This window comes from Salvelinus alpinus, chromosome 23 (assembly GCF_045679555.1).
Source record: "Salvelinus alpinus chromosome 23, SLU_Salpinus.1, whole genome shotgun sequence".
In the NCBI taxonomy this organism is placed as follows: domain Eukaryota; kingdom Metazoa; phylum Chordata; class Actinopteri; order Salmoniformes; family Salmonidae; genus Salvelinus; species Salvelinus alpinus.
The window spans coordinates 22,727,977-22,750,324 of NC_092108.1; the positions used below are offsets into that span (position 1 = coordinate 22,727,977).

Below are 22,348 nucleotides of genomic sequence, written 5' to 3' on the forward strand. Positions count from 1 at the left end.
TCACGTCTAGAAGATGAAAAGGCACGATCCACAACTAAAAAATAACTTTGAAACTTGCATCCAGTTCTTAGGGAAAAACCGACGCCACATCAGAACCCTTTCTGTTGAGATGTTGGTGGAAGAAAACATTTCCTCTGTTCCTCCAAGTCTTCAGATTACACAGCTAACATATGTTTAAAAAAAACGCTTGGACATTGTTGTTCAAAGATCTATAATCGGAAAATCTGTAGCCGGTTCTTACATGTCTTTTGATCCTTTGTCTTCTACTGTATCTCACAGCTGACAAAGGGTTTTAAATAGTCATGAAATGCTAACAAAGCTACTCACTACATTATAATAGTCGGCATAAACAGTCAGCTAGTCAAGTGGGACAACAGAACTGAATCACATATGAACATTGACAGAATGACAGCTGGCTTAAAAGATGACGAAGAAGAAAAACCCATGACCTTTCTTGGAAACTCTCGGGTCTTTCTGAACCACACTGGTGACCTAAGAGCACACTGGTGAAAGACCAAAATTGAATCACAGCAATTCCTAGTAGGAGGCTGGAATGCCTACTTGTACAGGACGAAACAACCTTTTAACAACATTATTCAGCTTCTCATTGCATGAAAATGGACCTCAGACTAGGTTAATTTCTTTCATGAATAGGACATGTGCGGTAGAACATTTGTACAGTTATTTGGCCTCAAGCTCAGTAATCCACCATTGTGGCCATTCATAAAGATAAACCTAACTGCAGCCAATTAATTTAAATGAGTTGGGAACCGCAGCACCCCTTTTGACTACGCAAGACCGACTGCAATCAAGTCAGTGGCAGGTAAAAATACTTTTACTTGTTTAGTTTAGTGTGTTGGTCATGATGTGTGAGGGTGCACTGACATAATGTATTTTGAGGACTGGCCTAAGTTGCTGCTCTTAAGAGCTTCTTGCGCCAATGAGTTATTTGTTTTTCCGGGACAAATTTAAGGGGATTAATAAACATTCAGAACGTGTAGGAATGAGGCAGAATTGATTTTTAGAGTGACATTAACTTGAGCTCCACTTGTTTTGTTGCTGTAGTTTAATAGGAAAAAGCATTCGCACAAATGGAAGGGCATACTTGGGGTGGCAGGTAGACTAGTGGTTAGAGTGTTGGGCCAGAAACCAAAAGGTTGCCAGATCAAATCCCTGAGCTGACAAGGTAATAATCTGTCATTCTGCCCCTGAACAAGGCAGTTAACCCACTGTTCCCCGGTAGGCTGTCACTGTAAATCAAAACTTGTTCTTAACTGACTTGCCTAGTTAAAAATATATATTTATTTTTTATTTCACCTTTATTTAACTAGGTAGGCCAGTTGAGAACAAGTTCTCATTTACAACTGCGACCTGGCCAAGATAAAGCAAAGCAGTGCGACAAAAACAACAGCACAGAGTTACACATAAACAAATGTACAGTCAATAACACAATAGAAAAGAGAAATAGAAAATCTATGTACAGTGTGTGCAAATGTAGTAAGATTAGGGAGGTAGGCAATACATAGGCCATAGAGGCGAAATAATTACAATTTAGCATTAATACTGCAGTGATAGTTGTGCAGATGATGTGCAAGTAAAGATACTGGGGTGCAAAAGAGCATGAGGGTAAGTAATAATATGGGGATGAGGTAGTTCGGTGTGCTATTTACAGATTGGCTGTGTACAGGTACAGTGATCGGTAAGCTGCTCTGACAGCTGATGCTTAAAGTTAGACAGGGAGATATAAGACTCCAGCTTTAGAGATTTTTGCAAATCGTTTCAGTCATTGGCAGCAGAGAACTGTAAGGAAAGGCGGCCAAAGGAAGTATTGGCTTTGGGGATGACCAGTGCAATATACCTGCTGCAGCGTGGGTGTTGCTATGGTGACCAGTGAGCTGAAATAAGGCGGGGCTTTACCTAGCAAAGACTTATAGATGACCTCGAGCCAGTGAGTTTGGCGACGGATATTTAGTGAGGGCCAGTCAACGAGAGCATACAGGTTGCAGTGGTGGGTAGTATATGGGGCTTTGGTGAAAAAATGGATGGCACTATGATAGACTACATCCAGTTTGCTGAGTAGAGTGTTGGGGGCTATTTTGTAAATGACATCGCCGAAGTCAAGGATCGGTAGGATAGTCAGTTTTACGAGGGTATGTTTGGCAGCATGAGTGAAGAAGGCTTTGTTGTGAAATAGGAAGCAGATTCTAGATTTAATTTGGATTGCTGACGCTTAATGTGAGTCTGGAAGGAGAGTTTACAGTCTAACCAGACACCTAGGCATTTGTAGTAGTCCATATATTCTAGGTCAGAACCGTCCAGAGTAGCGATGCTAGTCGGGCTTTATTTTTATTTAAATAAAGGTTAAATAAAAATAAAATAAAAATAGTACTTGGTTTCCCACCGGCCGACTATGCCAGAGCAAGGACTAGGTGCTTGTTTTACAAAAACAGAATCATCCATTCTTATTTTATGTATCAATTGCTCTCTGGAATTAAATAAACCTATAGTAATGCTGCACGCTATGGGCAAAAAAAAATGATTGCGATTTGTGAACCAAACCTTGCGATTGCGATTTTACCTGCAATTATAGACCAAAACACTTGGATAGACTATTGGAATCATATACATAAAATAATCATTCTAATTTTATGGTTGCAAAACAGTGGGAACATGGAATGCAACTTTGTTTGGTATGGCAACTAATTAAAAAGTAAACAGAGGAGATGGTTGTGACAGAGTAGGAACCAAAGTGTTGGACAGTGTTTCCCATGGGACCCTAATTACATTGAAATAGATAGGTACTTTCAGATGAAGATTTTAGAGTATTAATTGCACAAACAATGCTGATATACTCCCCCACTGCTACCAGCCTGTAATAGAGCAACAGTTTGCTAGCAAGATTTGCCCTAGCTCAGTGGATTTAGCTACCCAGCTAGCTAGCTATAGCGATTAGCATTAGGCACTAACACACATTTTTTAGGCACATTTCAAATCAAATCAAAGGTATTGGTCACATACACGTGTTTAGCAGATGGTATTGTGTGTGTAGCGAAATGCTTGTGCTTCTAGCTCCGACAGTGCAGTAATATCTAACAGTTTCACAACATATACCAAAAATACACGTAAATCTAAGTAAGGAATGGATTAAGAATATATACATATACAGTATGTCAGAGCGGCATTGGACTAAGTAAGGAATGGATTAAGAATATATACATATATGTCAGAGCGGCATTGGACTAAAATACAGTGGCATAGTATAGAATGCAGTATAAACATTTGAGACGGGTGATGCAATATTTACACACAATTAAAGTGACTTCGATACCATAGAATGGTATAGAGTATAGTTTATACATATGAGATGAGTAATGCAAGTTATGGAGATATTATTAAAGTGGCTAGTGTTTCATTTCCTTAAAGTGGCCAATGCACCTGTACTGACCTCGCCTTCTGGATGATAGCGGGGTGAACAGGCAGTGGCTCGGGTGGTTGATGTCCTTGATGATTTGTTTGGCCTTCCTATGGCATCGGGTGCTGTCGGTGTCCAGGAGGGTGGGTAGTTTGCCCCTGGTAATGCGTTGGGCAGACCTCACCACCCTCTGGAGAGCTTTGCGGTTGTGGGCGGTGCAGTTGCCGTACCAGGCGGTGATACAGCCCGACAGGATACTCTCAATTGCGCATCTGTAAAAGTTTGTGAGGGTTTTGGCTGTTGCGCCTTCTTCACCACACTGTCTGTGTGGGTGGACAATTTCAGTTTGTCAGTGATGTGTACGCCGAGGAACTTAAAGCTTGCCACCCTCTCCACTGCGGTCCCATCGATGTGGATAGGCGGGTGCTCCCTCTGCTGTTTCCTGAAGTGGACGATAATCTCCTTAGTTTTGTTGAAGTTGAGTGAGAGGTTATTTTCCTGGCACCACACTGCCAGAGCCCTCACCTCCTCCCTGTAGGCTGTCTCATCATTGTTGGTAATCAAGCCTACTACTGTTGTGTCGTCTGCAAACTTGATGATTGAGTTGGAGGCGTGCTTGGCCACGCAGTCATGGGTGAACAGGGAGTACAGGAGGGGGCTGAGTACGCATCCTTGTGGGGCCCCAGTGTTGAGGATCAGCGAAGAGGAGGTGTTGTTTCCTACCTTCACCATTTTGCGCCCTGCGCTAACGGGATCGATATGACAACAGCCAGTGAAAGTGCAGGGCGCAAAATTCAAACAACAGAAATGTCATAATTAAAATTCCTCAAACATACATGTGTCTTATATCATTTTAAAGGTAATCTTGTTGTTAATCCCACCAAAGTGTCCGATTTCAAATATGCTTTTCAACGAAAGCACTACAAACGATTATGTTAGGTCACCACCGAACCACATTAAGCACAGCCATTTTTTCAGCGAAAGATAGCAGTCACAAAAGCAGAAATAGAGATAAAATGAATCACTAACCTTTGATGATCTTCATCAGATGACACTCATAGGACTTCATGTTACACAATACATGTATGTTTTGTTTGATAAAGTTCATATTTATATAAAAAAATCTGAGTTTACATTGGCGCGTTACATTCACTAGTTCCAAAAACATCAAGTGATTTTGCATAGCCACATCATTTCAACAGAAATACTCATCATAAATGTAGATGATAATACAAGTTATACACATGGAATTATAGATATACCTCTCCTTAATGCAACCGCTGTGTCAGATTTAAAAAAACTTTACGGAAAAAGCAAACCATGCAATAATCTGAGACGGAGCTCAGAACAATAGTAAAATTAGCCGCCATGTTGGAGTCAACAGAAACCAGAAAATACATGATAAATGTTTCCTTACCTTTGATGAACTTCATCAGAATGCAGTCCTAGGAATCCCAGGTCCACAATAAATGCTTGATTTGTTCGATAATGTCCGTTATTTATGTCCAATTAGCTACTTTGGTTAGCGCGTTTGGTAAACAATTCCAAAGTCACAAAGCGCGTCCACTATAACGTGACGAAATGTCCAAAAGTTCCGTAACAGTCAGTAGAAACATGTCAAATTATGTATTGAATCAATCTTTAGAATGTTGTTAACATACATCTTGAATAACGTTCCAACCGGAGAATTACATTGACTTCAGTTGAGCGATGGAACGGAGCTGCCTCTCACATGAACGCGCCAGTTCAATGCGTGGTCACCTCATGGCAGTGGTGAATCATTCCTGTCTCCTTCGGCCCCCCTTCACATTAGAGTCATCAGACAAAGTTCTATTGACTGTTGACATCTAGTGGAAGCCGTAGGAAGTGAAAACTCATCCATATCTCGCTGTAATTTCAATGGGAGCTTGGTTGAAAATCTAGCAACCTCAGAAAAAGTCCAAACAGGAAGTGGAACTTCTCAGGTTTTTGCCTGCCATATGAGTTCTGTTATACTCACATACAGTGAGGGAAAAAAGTATTTGATCCCCTGCTGATTTTGTACGTTTGCCCACTGACAAAGAAATTATCAGTCTATAATTTTAATGGTAGGTTTATTTGAACAGTGAGAGACAGAATAACAACAAAAATATCCAGAAAAATGCATGTCAAAAATGTTATAAATTGATTTGCATTTTAATGAGGGAAATAAGTATTTGACCCCTTCTCAATCAAAAAGATTTCTGGCTCCCAGGTGTCTTTCATACAGGTAACGAACGGAGATTAGGAGCACACTCTTAAAGGGAGTGCTCCTAATCTCAGTTTCTTACCTGTATAAAAGATACCTGTCCACAGAAGCAATCAATCAATCAGATTCCAAACTCTCCACCATGGCCAAGACCAAAGAGCTCTCCAAGGATGTCAGGGACAAGATTGTAGACATACACAAGGCTGGAATGGGCTACAAGACCATCGCCAAGCAGCTTGGTGAGAAGGTGACAACAGTTTCTGTGATTATTCGCAAATGGGAGAAACACAAAAGAACTGTCAATCTCCCTCAGCCTGGGGCTCCATGCAAGATCTCACCTCGTGGAGTTGCAATGATCATGAGAACGGTGAGGAATCAGCCCAGAACTACACAGGAGGATCTTGTCAATGATCTCAAGGCAGCTGGGACCATAGTCATCAAGAAAACAATTGGTAACACACTATGCCGTGAAGGACTGAAATCCTGCAGCGCCCGCAAGGTCCCCCTGCTCAAGAAAGCACATATACATGCCCGTCTGAAGTTTGCCAATGAACATCTGAATGATTCAGAGGACAACTGGGTGAACGTGTTGTGGTCAGATGAGACCAAAATTGAGTTCTTTGGCATCAACCCAACTTGCCGTGTTTGGAGGAGGAGGAATGCTGCCTATGACCCCAAGAAACCATCCCCACCGTCAAACATGGAGGTGGAAACATTATGCTTTGGGGGTGTTTTTATGCTAAAGGGACAGGACAACTTCACCGCATCAAAGGGACGATGGACGGGGCCATGTACCGTCAAATCTTGGGTGAAAACCTCCTTCCCTCAGCCAGGGTATTGAAAATGGGTCGTGGATGGGTATTCCAGCATGACAATGACCCAAAACACACAGCCAAGGCAACAAAGGAGTGGCTCAAGAAGAAGCACATTAAGGTCCTGGAGTGGCCTAGCCAGTCTCCAGACCTTAATCCCATAGAAAATCTGTGGAGGGAGCTGAAGGTTCGAGTTGCCAAACGTCAGCCTCGAAACCTTAATGACTTGAAGAAGATCTGCAAAGAGGAGTGGGACAAAATCCCTCCTGAGATGTGTGCAAACCTGGTGGCCAACTACAAGAAACGTCTGACCTCTGTGATTGCCAACAAGGGTTTTGCCACCAAGTACTAAGTCATGTTTTGCAGAGGGGTCAAATACTTATTTCCCTCATTAAAATGCAAATCAATTCATAACATTTTTGACATGCGTTTTTCTGGATTTTTTTGTTGATATTCTGTCTCTCACTGTTCAAATAAACCTACCATTAAAATTATAGACTGATCATTTCTTTGTCAGTGGGCAAACGTACAAAATCAGCAGGGGATCAAATACTTTTTTCCCTCACTGTACATAATTCAAACAGTTTTAGAAACTTCAGAGTGTTTTCTATCCAATACTACTAATAATATGACTGAGGAGCAGGCCGTTTACTCTGGGCACCTCTGTGCACCTTTCATCCAAGCTACTCAATACTGCCCCTGCAGGCATAAGAAGTTAAGAGATAGTCGCGATGCAGCCATTTCCTTCGGCGCCATCATAGACCTAAAGGGTTTTTTGCAGCTTGCTAAGACCAACAAACTAGTGTTTTGCAGAAAGCAAGTTACGCAGACAAATAGTATAATATGAAAAACATGTGGATTTATATCAATAAGCAAAGTAGAAAGCTGCGTCATTCTTGTTTGGAAAAATCTGTTGACTGCATGCTGTTTGGTCATTGTGAGTGAATCTCGAGCATGAGGAATTGGTCTGCTTGAGTGACAGGGAGCGGGGCTTGGTGTGTGTGGGATTGGGAAGCGGCCAAAGAGGAGCAACAGAGAGAACTTGAGCAATAAATCAAAAGTAAAACAAAAGTGACATTTTAAAATATCGCAGCCTCTTGCAAAATGGATAACATTTGATTAATCGTGCAGCCCTATCCTATAGGACATTGTTTCTTATCCAGGTCCTGGGCATCCAAAGGGGTGCACATTTTTGATTTTGCCCTAGACTAGCACTAACACACCGGATTCAACTAATAATCTCACCAACAAGCCTTTGATTAATAGAATCTGGTAGGTGAGTGCTAGGGAAAAAACTAAAATGTGCACCCCTTTGTGTCCTTAGGACCAAGAAGGAGAAACACTGCTATAAGATATTATGGTTGCCTCCAAAATGGAACCCTATTCACACTACCTTTGACCAGGTAAGTATTGTAACTATATTGGGAATAGGGTGCTTGTTAGGAGCTCTTAGATTTACATGCTCAGTGGGTGCCGTGGTAATAGCTAAATCCATTAGACATTATGTCAATCAGCCCCAGTAATACCAGCTAGCGACCTATCACAGATACGTCTCTCACCCCCTCGACACCTGCTGTCATGGAAAACACTCAAGATGAAAGGCGATTTCAAGTCTTAAAGAAGAACACTGAGCTTCAGCAAAATGCAGTGATGAATACTGATTCTGTTTATTCGCAGTCAGATCTATGGGTGAGAAAATGCCAGGGTAAGGCGTACCCTAGAGGGAATTGTCATGACCTGTCAAGAATAAAGACTCTAGTATTACCTCAGTGCTATCAAATTATGATAATCAACTTCTTGCTCACTATAGCTGACAAGTCCATCAAAGAGTGAGAAACAATTTACATGCTCTGCTGGGCATAGACTCTTGAAGGTGACTAGCCAATAGATACATATCGATAACAGCCTCATCTTTGGCAGGAAAACATGATCATTTCATCATACTCTTTAAACCACAGTAGGACAATTGTCCTTGAAATAGTTAGCATAGGCCTATAATCTAATAAAGATAACAGTCACAGTCATTCAAGCAAACCTTATGTACAGAGGTTTCCAGGATATGGCAAAACAACGTTTCTCTCCAACTGTGAGAGAGCATTGCATAAATATTTAGTTGAATTTTAAATCAAATTGTAGCTAAACAAGCATTCTCAAAGCATGTAGAAAAAGTTTGGTCTGAACTTCTAAATAAGTACTATGGAATAGGCCACTTTTTCAACTGAGTAAAAAATTGGTAAGCCTTGCAATAAAATTCTATTAAAATAAAATCCTACTGTGTAGCTCTCTCACTGATCTTGAAAAGAAAATGTCTTAGCGGGCATTTCAGGATTACAAGGAAATATTATGAAGGGGTTTGCAAGTGGAAAGCTTTATGCAATAAATATTTCAATTGCAAAGCATTCTTAAGTACTTGATAGATGTACGAATTAGGCCTGGCTCTTATTTGTTCGATCTCTCAATGGGCTCAGTGCTATTAAACCACTGCCCCAATGTGGACATGACAATTATGATCCAAATCAAAACTCATTTTGATTTTGTATTGAGAGACCTCTTCAGAGAAATGTCACATCCACAGCCAATGGGATTTTGTCCTTTGAAAGTGTAGCGGATGGCTAAGTTAGCAGCGCTACTGCCTTCTTGAGTCCTGAAGTACTGTAGCCCCCAGACCAAGAAATGTCCTGGCTTTACCACTACCACTGAGTCAGTGGTATTGACAGTGCTCCTGCAGTATGTTGTGGCGTGTGTTCAAATCCAAAGACCACAATTGCAGGAATAGACCACACTATAAGCACTGCTGAGGTCACTATAAGCACTATAAGGTCACATTGCTGAGCATTTCCAAGTGAACCTGGAAGATAGGCCCCATAATGTAGTCTTTAGCTGAAACCTATTCAACAACAGCTCTTGGACACACTTAAATTAAACTCAGAAATAACATTGTAGCGAAATGAGGAAGGTCACAAAAAGCCAAAGCCGAAACCAAATCGATGTGTGAACAGCAGCCTTCACCTGTGAACTGATGAGGCTCTCTTCTCCAGACTAGCACTGCAGAGCAGCACAGCTTTGATTTCCCTTCTTTTATTAGCTAAACCATATGGGGATAGATGAAGGAACTAGTACCGTAAAACTGATGTCTGGGCAACTCTGTGTGTTTATTTTCTGTGTCGTTTCGAATATACAGCAGGTTTGTATTATGGGTGGAGGGGGTTACAAATTCATTTTTTGAATGACATTGAAAATGTAAATTGTGATATTTTTTTATTTATTTTTTACTTTAAGGTGAATTTTAATGCTTTCCAAGCTCCATTGTGTCACACTCCAGACTTAATGGAATTCCTTCCTCGTTTACTCAAGGTCAAAGCTCATCACTCCCACAATCCTTTGCATTGTAAATCTCTCTCACAAGACCTTTCTAGGGGCATTTGAATAATTGAATGTTTCCTGTGGCATTTCTCTAAATATTGGTCTATAAGCCTACTGCTTTTTTTTTACAAAAAACAAATTCACATTATCACAATGAAAAGAAATGCATCAAATGACATAAGGGTGGAATCTAATTCAATCATGTCATAATTAATCTTGACTGATTCCCATGTGTTATGCACAGTTCTGAGCATAATCACAGTGTGCCATATAACAGGTTATCAACAGAGCGGTTACCCCCATAGAGGGTTAATGGGATAGATGTAGTGTAGCACTGAGCTCACTTCTGGATCAGTAGTATCTAGTCCTTCTGGCATCCAGCCCAACAGTGACAAATGCTTTTCTGCATGGGGGTGCATGATGTAGTATATTGTGGCGATGCTTCATTCACTCCATAAAAACACAGCAATACCTGATTGCTGGTGTGTGTTTGATATCGCTGGTTTGACTGATGTTTAGTGCTTCAACACAATCATTTAATTATCAGATATGGTGCATGACAATGAATGTGTAAGACCACATGTACATTCAACCACCAGCGCCAATGGAATGTGCATTCACAAAGATGGGCTCAAGTGGACACTACCTTAACCAGGTCTTTGACCTGGCAAGTGTTTTCAATCAAGCATTACAATGTAAATTACTGATGAAAGATTTGCTGTTCCAAGGCAAAGACTGTTGCTTGGCAACAAACATGGTAATTAAGATATTTCCATTTCATACAAAAAAAGAACATGCAATTGAAATTACAGTTGTGACTACTTCACAAGCAATGTGGGATTTCAGTTTAAATGTCCCATTGCTTAGACAAGAGAGTTCACCAGAATACCAAATCACAGTCACAGTCTAATCATATAAGCCCACACTGGATATGCCAAGCCATGTGCCAAGTTCCTATTTCAAGGTCTACAGAGAGCACAGCGTTAACACTCTTAAGACACAAAATGTCTTCTGAATGACCACATGCAGTTGGTTCACACAAACTCACTTGTCAATGGCCAAATATTACTCTTCCCAAAACCTGTAAAAGCGAGGTTACATGATTCTATTGCTGTGAATATGAAAGTCTGTGATAGAAACAGAACCCTGCACATTGGTGTACCTGCTTATTCTTCTTCTTCTGATAAGCTAGCCACTGGTTTGGTGGTAAAGTAATCCTTAAGATACAGTAAGTCTACTCTGTCTCTACTGAGAGTCAAACCCCAAATTGACTTTTTGTCACACCCTGATCTGTTTCACCTGTCTTGTCTCCACCCCCCTCCGGGTGTCACCCATTTTCCCCAGTGTATTTATACCTGTGTTCTCTGTTTGTCTGTTGCCAGTTCAGGCTTGTCTCGTCAAGCCTACCTGCAGATTTCCCATACTCCTGTTTTTCTCTACTCTCTGTTTTCTATTCCCGGTTTTGACCATTCTGCCTGCCCTGACCCTGCCATTCTGTACCTTTCGGACTCTGCTATGGATCACTGACCTCTGCCTGCCCTTGACCTGTCGTTTGCCTGCCCCCTGTTTTTGTAATAAACTTTTGTTACTTCGAACTGTCTGCATCTGGGTCTTCTCCTGAGCCGTGATACTTTTGTCCATTAGCATACACATGCCTCAGAGGAATACAACAAAGAACGGACAACGTTATGGACCAGGTTACTTTGAAACAGGTAGAGAATTCCATTTACTTAATTTACCAATCCATTGCCATCAAGCACTCACGATAGGAGGAGAAATGCTATGAGTGAATCAGTGTTCCAATAAACCTTCTAAAATGTGTTTTTGTTGCGCCACAATCAAATAGCTCAAAGACTATTTGACTAACTTCGTTATCTGCTACATTTTGCAGCATAACTTGAAATGTATAAAGAGTTGGAATGTTACAGAAACACCCACCAACAAAGGACCAAGCAGAGTGGAAAAGGGCAGCGACAACAGCAGCAGCAGCGGAGAAAAAACCAGGACTCATGGACGTGGGAGGAGATTCTGGATGGCAAGGGACCCTGGGCTCAGCCGAGTTGGAGGCAGCGAAGGCAGAGAGGCGCTGGTATGAGGAGGCAGCGCGGCGACGCGGTTGGGAGCCCGAGAGTCAGACCCAAACATTTCTTGGGGGGGTGCACACGCGGAGTGTGGCAAAGCCGGGTAGGAGACCTGAGCCAACTCCCCGTGCTTACCGTGGAGTGAGAGGGCGTCGTACTGGTCAGACACCGTGCGCTCCACCGCATAACACGGTGTCTGACCAGTACGACGTGCTGTGCTTAGCCCAGTACGCGTGCTTAGCCCAGTGCGGGCTATTCCACCTCGCCGCACTGGTAGGGCTAGGTTGGGCATCGAGCCGGGTGTCATGAAGCCGGCCCAATGCATCTGGTCTCCAGTGCGTCTCCTCGGGCCGGCGTACATGGCACCAGCCTTACAAATGGTGTCCCCGGTTCGCCAGCATAGCCCAGTGCGGGCTATTCCACCACGCCGCACTGGCAGGGCTACGGGGACCATTCAACCTGGTAAGGTTGGGCAGGCTCGGTGCTCAAGAGCGCGTGTACTCCTTCACGGTCTGGTATATCCGGTGCCACCTCCACGTACCAGTCCTCCGGTGGCAGCCCCCCGCACCAGGCTGTCTCTCCGTCTCCTTCCTATAGGTGTACCCGTCTGTCCAGCGCTGTCTGAGCTGCCTGCCTGCCCAGCGCTGTCTGAGCTGCCTGCCTGCCCAGCGCTTTCTGAGCTGTCTGCCTGCCCAGCGCTGTCTGAGCTGCCTGCCTGCCCAGCGCTGCCTGAGCTGCCTGCCTGCCCAGCGCTGCCTGAGCTGCCTGCCTGCCCAGCGCTGCCTGAGCTGCCTGCCTGCCCAGCGCTGCCTGAGCTGCCTGCCTGCCCAGCGCTGCCTGAGCTGCCTGCCTGCCCAGCGCTGCCTAAGCTGCCTGCCTGCCCAGCGCTGTCTGAGCTGCCTGCCTGCCCAGCGCTGTCTGAGCTGCCTGCCTGCCCAGAGCCAGTAGAGCCGTCCGTCTGTTCCGAGCCAGTAGAGCCGTCCGTCAGTCAGGAGCCGCTAGAGCCGCCCGTCTGTCCCGAGCCGTCAGAGCTGCCCATCTGTCCCGAGCCGTCAGAGCTGCCCGTCTGTCCCGAGCCGCTAGAGCCGTCTGCCAGACAGGAGCAGCCAGAGCCGTCCGCCAGACAGGAGCAGTCAGAGCCGTCCGCCAGACAGGAGCAGCCAGAGCCGTCCGCCAGACAGGAGCAGCCAGAGCCGTCTGCCAGACAGGAGCAGCCAGAGCCGTCCGCCAGCCATGACCAGCCAGAGCCGTCCGCCAGCCATGACCAGCCAGAGCCGTCAGCCAGCCATGACCAGCTAGAGCCGTCAGCCAGCCATGACCAGCCAGAGCCGTCAGCCAGCCAGGAGCTGCCAGAGCCGTCAGCCAGCCAGGAGCTGCCAGAGCCAGCCAGCCAGGATCCGCCAGAGCCAGCCAGCCAGGATCCGCCAGAGCCTGCAGTCAGCCAGGATCCGCCAGAGCCTGCAGTCAGCCAGGCGATGCCAAAATCGCTCTTCACTCTGGAGCTGCCGGAGGCGTCCTTCACTCCAGCGCTGCCGGAGTCTCCCGCCTGTCCGGCGCTGCCGGAATTCCCCGTGCATTTGGGACCCATGGCTAGGGTCCCCAGGCCAAGGTCGGCGGCGAGGATCGCCGCTCATAAAAGGCCACGGGAGCGATTAAGGAGGCGGACAAAAACATTGTTTAAGTGGGGTCCACGTCCCGCGCCAGAGCCGCCACCGCGGACAGATGCCCTAGAGTTTTAGGTGGTGCGCCCGGAGTTCGCACCTTAAGGGGGGAGTTCTGTCACGTTCCTGACCTGTTTTCCCTTGTTTTGTATTTATTTAGTATGGTCAGGGCGTGAGTTGGGTGGGTTGTCTATGTGTGATTTTCTATGTTGGGATTTTGTGTTCGGCCTGGTATGATTCTCAATCAGAGGCAGCTGTCAATCGTTGTCCCTGATTGAGAATCATACTTAGGCAGCCTGGGTTTCACGTGTGTTTTGTGGGTGTTTGTCTACCATGTTAGTGTTTTCACCACACGGTACTGTTTCGGTTTTCTGCACTTCGTTTATTGTTTTGTATTTCAGTGTTCAGTTTCGGTTTTAATAAATCATCATGAGCACGAACCACTCTGCATATTGGTCCGATCCTTCTCGCCTCTCCTCGTCCGACGAGGAGGACGAAATAGACAATCGTTACACCAGTAGTACTGTAAACTAATCCTAAACCAGTCCTAAGCACTATATAGCTATTTCAGGTGCATATGATGCCATGTTCGTCAGAAGAATGTTGCAAAGCAATCCAATTAAGAGGGCCATGCCTGGGGAAAATCAGTTGAATCATTGAATCCTTATAATAAAATAAATGGAAATAAAACCATTTCACCTGATCAAATTTAAGGTTGCGACTAGCTTCGAAGCGTTTCTAGTTCCACCTGAGAGGGCACAGGGGAATGACATACATGATGTGAGAGAACTAATAAGCCCTCTCGGAATGTAGCCTACAGTACTTTCTGCAGAGTCACATTGAGGGTTTGAGAAGGAATAAGGAGGAAGAAAGACATTTCTGCTTGCTGCTACAGTACTGCCAGAAATACTGTATATAAAATATCATATATAAAGCTTTAGTAAAGCATTGGCTTAATCAGACACTTTTCTAGTTAGAATACTGTACTGTATTGTGTCAGATTGATTGTGATATTGATATCAGCGTGTCCAAAGGATTTGCCCAGTGAAAATAATACCTGCTTAGTTCTTTGTTTGGAAGAATATTAATTTAACCATTAATATGCGAGCTGAGGTTTTTAAGATGATGAGTAGGCACAATATCAAATTCAAACCAGTCAAGATTCAAACTTTTGAAAGTTTATTGTAGCCTACCAGTGTACTGTAGATCAAAACTACTGGGTGAGAAAAGTAGAATTTCCCTGAACCAATACCTCATATCGCCACCATATTCACATTATCTTGAAGTACTAACAATGTAGATGTCAGTTTAAAGCAGAACCTATGACTCAGTCAACTGTAGCTACAGGTACTGGGTCTACAGCTCTGTTATATCATCTGGACTAATAGAGGGTTTCTATTTCAACTCATCACTTCATTATCCCTCAGGTGCACAGGGGTGGGGCAGCACTCACACATAACTTGAAACAGAAATCATTAGGCAAAGGAAATATATTACATTTCTGTAGCACTATGATTAGCCTAAATCCTGGTAATGCACACATGCAGTCTTTATATAAAATTATATGAAACCATCTTAGGCTCCAAATTGAAAGCTAAGCTGTTTCCATTTCATTTCCTTTTCAATCACACACACAGCATCATCACACGCTGTCTCCATTTCCTGACCATATTGGTAACATCATAGGCGTAGGTGACATTTAACCAGGATACTAAAAGTCTCATCTGGTGAAATGTCAGTTTTATTTGACCAAAGTATAAGATTTAGGACACTACCTAATGAGCTTACTGATTTTGGAGGGAGATTTTTTTTCTCATTCACACAGGATCAAAATAAATTCCTTAGAGAACTGTGAGATCAATAGAAGAACTTGGTCCATCATTTAAAAAAATACTAATCAGTAGTTGGTTTCCATCCAATTGGCAACAGATTTTCATGCACCATTGGTGTGTTTCCACCAAACTGACTTGTTGCGGATAACAATCTGTGCATGATAAACTCTACACCTGCATTGCTTGCTGTTTGGGGTTTTAGGCTGGGTTTCTGTACAGCACTTTGTGACATCAGCTGATGTAAGTAGGGCTGTATAAATAAATTTGATTTGATTTGATGATGACTTAGTGCAGTGTTTCCCAACCCTGGTCCTCGAGTTCCCCCAACAGTGTACAGTTTTGTTGTAGCCCTTGACAAACACACCTCATTCAACTCATTGAGGGCTTGATGATTAGTTCAACAAGTTGAATTAGGTGTGCCACGGCTACAATAAAAATGTGTAATGTTGGGGGTACTGAAGGAACACTGGCGTAGTGCACACAAAATGTACTTTTTTGCTTAAGTTTTCATGTAAACATCACAAAAACTGTTGCGTTTAAATAGCAAATGTGCCTACTCTGGTTTTGGCACGTGCTCGCAGATACAGTGCGGTAAGCTAGTCTACATAATGAGATTAATACGGATAAGAGCGAGAATATTTGTATTTGTTAAACGGCAGTCACAATCCATCATCATGTCACCAGAATCAGACCCTCTATATTTATTGTAAAGGAGCATCAAGATCACTGTGCACTTTCACCACCCTGTGAAGTTCATCATAAGTTACTGTATTTCATCTGTAGCCTAATAAACTGCATGGTTTCCCGAGTTGTAGTGGGAGGACCATATACCATATCATGCATGACTCCAAGTTTACCTCGATATGATGATTTTTATATCAATATTTGCGCATAAAGGCATTTCCACTTCCATTTCGCATTACTATATTACCGACACAAAAATATCCCATCATGTCATACAAACAAATGATCTGTTGGCATTCAAAATTGTACTGAAACTTCCTGTTGCAATCACAGCTGTCGGGATTTACTCGCATAAAAACGTGGTTATTGTTATTGGTCGGCGGCATAACTAAATGGAATATGAATATAAGTATGCATTAACACACAACAGACTGTGCCTTGCCAGGGAATTACCGCACACCTCAGCGGTGTGAGAAGACACGAGGACCAAGGCCTTTCTGTTATTCTGCTATATCTGACAGCCTTATGTAAAGTTGGCCCAGTGTGTTGATAAGGCATTTTAAATGTAAAAACATTTTCCAATATGTCAAATCCACAAAATAATTATTCTCATGCATACAGCATGTACCACATGTACCAGAGTAGTTGTCATGATTGACAACACATTTCACAATAAAATAATGGTTTTCTTCGTCACAATGTAAATGTACATCAGAATTTCTCAAACAAATATTCCATGAATCATAAAGTCAGTTATCAAAAAACACATAATAAAACACCAATTAATATAGGTTAGGTTACACAACTACAGCATACCCAATGGTAATGCTATTGGAAGTTGCTATTAGAAGTATGTAATCCACTATCTACATCGTTATGAGTACAAGATTTACACCGTTTTTTTAAGTACACATAAAGTACTGTTGTACTCTGGCCAGGAGGTTTCAAAACTTCAATATGCCCCCAAACTGTAATTACCCCTAGGAGGATAAATACAGTTGTATTGAATTTAACTGAATATGGTGGTAGGCCTATTTTGTTAATGCCCCACACTATATTTAGGGCTGAAAATTGCCAGGGACCTCAAAATACGATCATTGATACTTAGGTAACGATACGAAATACATTGCGATTTTCACGATTCTTATGATTCTCACGATTCTATATGTATTGCGATTTGATACTGCAATTTTATTGTGATTTGATGTTCCAAACAAATTGCTCACTGTAAGGTATGTCTGCTGAAGAGGGACACGAGAGAGCATGATAAAATAATTGTTTTATTATATACAGCACCAGTCAAAAGTTTGGACACACCTACTCATTAAAGGGTTTTCCTTAATTGTTACTATGTTCTACATTGTAGAATAGTAGTGAAGACATCAAAACTATGAAATAACACATATGGAATCACGTAGTAAGCAAAAAAGGGTTAAACAAATAACATTTTATTTTATATTTGAGATTCTTCAAAGTAGCCACCCTTTGCCTTGATGACAGCTTTGCACACTCTTGGCATTCTCTCAACCAGTTCCTCTGTCCAGTGTCTGTGTTCTTTTGCCCATCTTAATCTTTTATTTTTATTGGCCAGTCTGAGATATGGCTTTTTCTTTGCAACTTTGCCTAGAAGGCCAGCATCCCAGAGTTGTCTCCTCACTGTTGACGTTTAGACTGGTGTTTTGCGGGTACTATTTAATGAAGCAGCCAGTTGAGGACTTGTGAGGCGTCTGTTTCTCAAACTAGACACTCTAATGTACTTGTCCTCTTGCTCAGTTGTGCACTTGGCCCTCCCACTCCTCTTTCTATTCTGGTTAGAGCCAGTTTGCGCTGTTCTGTGAAGGGAGTAGTACACAGCGTTGTACCAGATCTTCAGTTTCTTGGCAATTTCTCGCATGGAATAGCCTTCATTTCTCAGAACAAGAATAGACTGAAACATTTCAGAAGAAAGGCCTTTGTTTCTGGCCATTTTGAGCCTGTAATCGAACCCACAAATGCTGATGCTACAGATACTCAAGGCCAGTTTTATTGCTTCTTTAATTAGCACAACAGTTTTCAGCTGAGCAAACATAATTGCAAAAGGGTTTTCTAAGGATCAATTAGCCTTTTAAAATTATAAACTTGAGTTAGCTAACACAAAGTGCCATTGGAACACAGGAGTGATGGTTGCTGATAATGGGCCTCTGTACGCCTATGTAGATATTCCATTAAAAATCTGCCGTTTCCAGCTACAATAGTTATTTACAACATTACCAATGTCTACACTGTATTTCTGATCAATGTTATGTTATTTTTAATAGACACATTATTTTTTTCAAAAACAAGGAAATGTCTAAGTGACCCAAAACTTTGGAACGGTACTGTACATGTAGGTATGTGTAAAGTTACTTTATTACTGTATGATTGACTCTTTACCAAAACCAGATAGTATACCCAATAACAACATGTCATTCACAATGTATGAACAATACTGTGCTTTTGTTCATGAATGTCTAGATTAGATCATAATTTGACCTGCAGATGGCACCTCATGGGCAGAGTATCCCAACTTCTACTGTTTATCACCGCCTGAGATTTCAGTGTTCCATGCTACTAAAATGTATGGATTTAATAATGTATCATTACTTCTCTTCACGAAAACAACAGCTTAGAGAAATGAAGGACGTGTCTCTAATTGTGCATCCTGAGTTTCTCATCACTCACCTCGTCTTTAGCCATGGCCACTAGAGAGGCCTGAACCACAACTAATGCTTTTCTTACAGTAGACTACCATCTAGAAAAAATATAATTACAGCAAGCCATTGACAGCGTTCAATGGCTAGGCTACATTGACAGTGTACAATATTATTAATGTGACCGTCATGACGAATTCTGGATTTCCCTTTAGGCTATGGATCACCTTTAAACATGTACAACTTTCAGCACAGCAACACCACAGCAGGTCTCAGGTGAGTAACTGTACCTTGTCTGTAACAACACAAGCATGAAAGCTTTTGGTTTTAATCCAAAGTTACTGTGACAATCAATTTCTACGCTCAGCAGAAGCCTTATGTGAATCTTGAGGGAGCATTAGGACTACACAAAACCCAACATGTCCACTTCTGCCTCTATGGGGACAATGGGGACAGTGAATTAGTTCCAAGTTCTCTGAATCAAGATATTAGGTGTTCCTCTCAAGCCTCAATTAATATAGAAACTACTTAACTAAAACTGTTGAAATTCAAACGTTGTTAAGTCTGGAAAAGAAAACCTAACACAAACCCAGAGGAAAACACCAAACCACATAACCAGAAAGGATTTGAAGAGACTCACGGTAGTGAAGTTCCATGGGTAACACTCCGATCCCCGGAAGGTGCAATGCAGCAGCATGTCATTGATATCGTGGCCCGTGCGGTTGTAGAAGTCTGTCATGTTGAACTGCTTGGGCTTGAAGTTGAGGAAGTTGGCCTTATCCTTGAGGGCGTCGAGCACCTCGGGCTCGGCCAGGTGAGTGTTGGCTATCTGATAGTTGGAGTTCAGGAGGGCCAGGAGCTCCCCCACGTGATACAGGTCGTTCCTGGTGATCTGGGAGAAGCGGAACTCGTTGAGGTTGCAGAAGGTCACAGCAGGGAAGGTGAGGTTAGGCGCCGCCACCTCATCCAGTTTGGTGACGTGGGGATACTCAAAGTAGTAGGACACGCGGTCCATGCACACCAGCATCAGCAAGGCCAACGAGCCCAGGAACGAGAGTGTCCAGAGGAAGCGGCGAAACGTCATGTGCCCGTAGGCAAATATGTGGCTCATGCCATGTAGAGTGGACATGTTTGCGAATGCTTGCAGGTTGGAGGGCCGGATGCTCTCGATGCTTTCCTCTGAGTCCCCCTTCATGGTTGCAGGTTGGGTGAGTGATCCTCAAGACACTAGTATTTCCTCAACAAGAACTTCAGTTTCGAGACACTTGCTTAGCAACAGAACGTAGCATAAACCAACCAGTCACCAATGTTTTGGCGCGGCAACCTGAGCCTTTTATTCCAACGATAATCTGCAAGTGGCAAATTCTAACCGCTATAAAATGGTTGTCAGCCGCTTTTACAATTCCTCTTTTATAACAATCCACCTTCCAGAGGGTCTTAGTTCTTCCATGTAGTCCCAGGTCCCCCCTCTTCTTTGAAGCTCCTCTTCTATTCTCTTTCTCTCTAGCGCTCACTCTGTCTCTCTCTCCCGCTCTGCTGTCTTTTGTAGCAGAACCAAACACAATGACAGCTCCAGAAACACCCACTTCTACCAAAAAGGGAATGCCCTCTGTACCCTGGGCAGTGTGAAAAGGATGATGAAAAGAACAAACAGGAGAAAATAACGGTCGGAAGTGAGGGAGAGGAGAGGGAGAGATGGGGACTGGTAATGAAAGGGCTGCGGAGGGCTGAAGAGAGGGGTTCAGCCTCAACAGTCAATGGGACCCTTCCTCCTCCAATCGGCATGAACGCCACTACATTTCGGTGATAAAGGGATGCAATGGATTTTGGAATGGGGAAAGGAATAAAGAGAGAGATGGCTCACTATCCTTCGCTGTCACCTTAATTTACTTTATTTTCTCTCTCTGTCACTCTATTCTCTCTTTTCTCCAGATGAAAATGATGAGGGGGGTCATAGACCTCCCACTAACCCACCTCTCCTGTGTGGTTGACAGACAAGCCCAGTGTTGGTAGGTAGCCTCCACGGTATGTACTTCCTTGCTTCGCTCTCATCCACAATTAGCAAGGAAGCCCATGCACATCTTGATGCTTTACGGCCACCTTCGCCATCCGAGCCACTAAAGCCTGTTCAGCACCATTAGCGTTTCTCCTGATCTCAACATACAGATTTCTATTCTTCCCTCTCTTTCGCTCCCTCGCTTGCTCGCTTGCTGCTCTTGCTCCCTCCCACCACCACTCTTTCTAGCCCCCCCTCTCTTTCCCTACCTCTTTAGTAGTCAGGATCCATCCTACTGCCGAATGGCTGCTTTGCCTGTGTGTCTGTGCTCACAGGGGGAGTCTCTCATTCTGTGCTGCCGGTAACTTCACTATCGTTATGGTTTTCTAATATGCTCTAACAGTCAGCGTCTGTCATCTGCAATCCAGTGATAGCTCCTACTGTGTATGGGAATGCCACAGGTTGCATGTAGATATGGATGTAAAATTCATAGCCACAAAGAGTATGATTTATCTGTAACAGGGGATGTGGTTGCAAGAGCCTACATCTTTACATAGCTGAGAGCATGTGTCTCCATTTGATGTTAACAGACACAAGTCAAATAAATGATCCAAACATTGCAGAACTGAATCCATCGATCTTCTCATGGTGAAAATAGTATTTTTCTCAGGAGTATTTGGTCTCTTCTAATAGGATAGTGAAGTGAACACATTGGCTGCCATTTCATTTCTGTTAGACTTCGGTAAGTATAAACGGGTCCTACATCCCCAGAGCTCATTGTTGCCGCCTTGGGCCAGGGGACCAACCAACCCCTGGAGGGTCTTTCCCTGATAGTTAACGCTTCAAATATGGTCCAGGGTTTCAAGGCTTGACCAATAATAATTGGCTTGGGCTTTTCATTGGGGATAAAGTTAATCTCATCCTAAAGAGAAACCCCTTTCATTATTCTTAAGAGCAAACAACATGATCACTCATTGGCTCACCCTGAGACGCCTTATTATCATAACAATAGATGAATTACCAAGGATATGACCACAACCCTGGAGGATTAAATCAATATATATGTCCTGGTAACCAAGAGCTCACACTCACAGCATAGCAACCAACCATTACCCATCCGCGATACTAACTTCATCAGTCGTGCTATTGAGATAATACAAAAAATACCCAGTCATGCATCAACTTGTCAAATGGATATTGGCATAATAGAAATAGCAATTTGAAAAACACTCTGAGGAAGACACAACATGATGCCTGGAGTGATAAGACAATTTGGGTTTTATGTCCACATTCTACATTTCTCTGTTTATTCTGCTTTTGTTTTTTCTTACAAGTTAAGACATTTTCTTTGGCAATAAAATCTCTAATGTTTTGCGGTTGAAAATAGATGAGGAAAAAACAACCATCACCCTGCTACGGGTGTAATGAAGTATGAAGAAAAATGTGGGTTCAAATTCTAATTACATCTTGGGTTAGTCATTCATATACTTTTGGACACCAAAAATCCTCCCCACAGTGATAGCCAATGTTCTGTTAGTGTTGTGTTCTGACACAAAATAGCTGTCACCCATCACTTAGGTGTCAGGACCCGGTGCTAGAAACAGTCACTAA

General features: G+C 43.1%; 1 protein-coding gene across 1 annotated transcript; it reads right to left on the reverse strand.

The window, feature by feature from the left end:
- Positions 1–417: 417 nt before the first annotated feature.
- On the reverse strand, positions 418–21,019 carry LOC139551244 (acid-sensing ion channel 1C-like). Its single transcript, XM_071362731.1, has 3 exons — positions 19,378–21,019; positions 13,391–13,524; positions 418–492 (listed from the first exon to the last, which is right to left on the reverse strand). The coding sequence occupies exons 1-3, from the start codon at positions 19,934–19,936 to the stop codon at positions 418–420; spliced, it is 768 nt and encodes a 255-aa protein (XP_071218832.1). The 5' UTR covers positions 19,937–21,019.
- Positions 21,020–22,348: the final 1,329 nt, after the last annotated feature.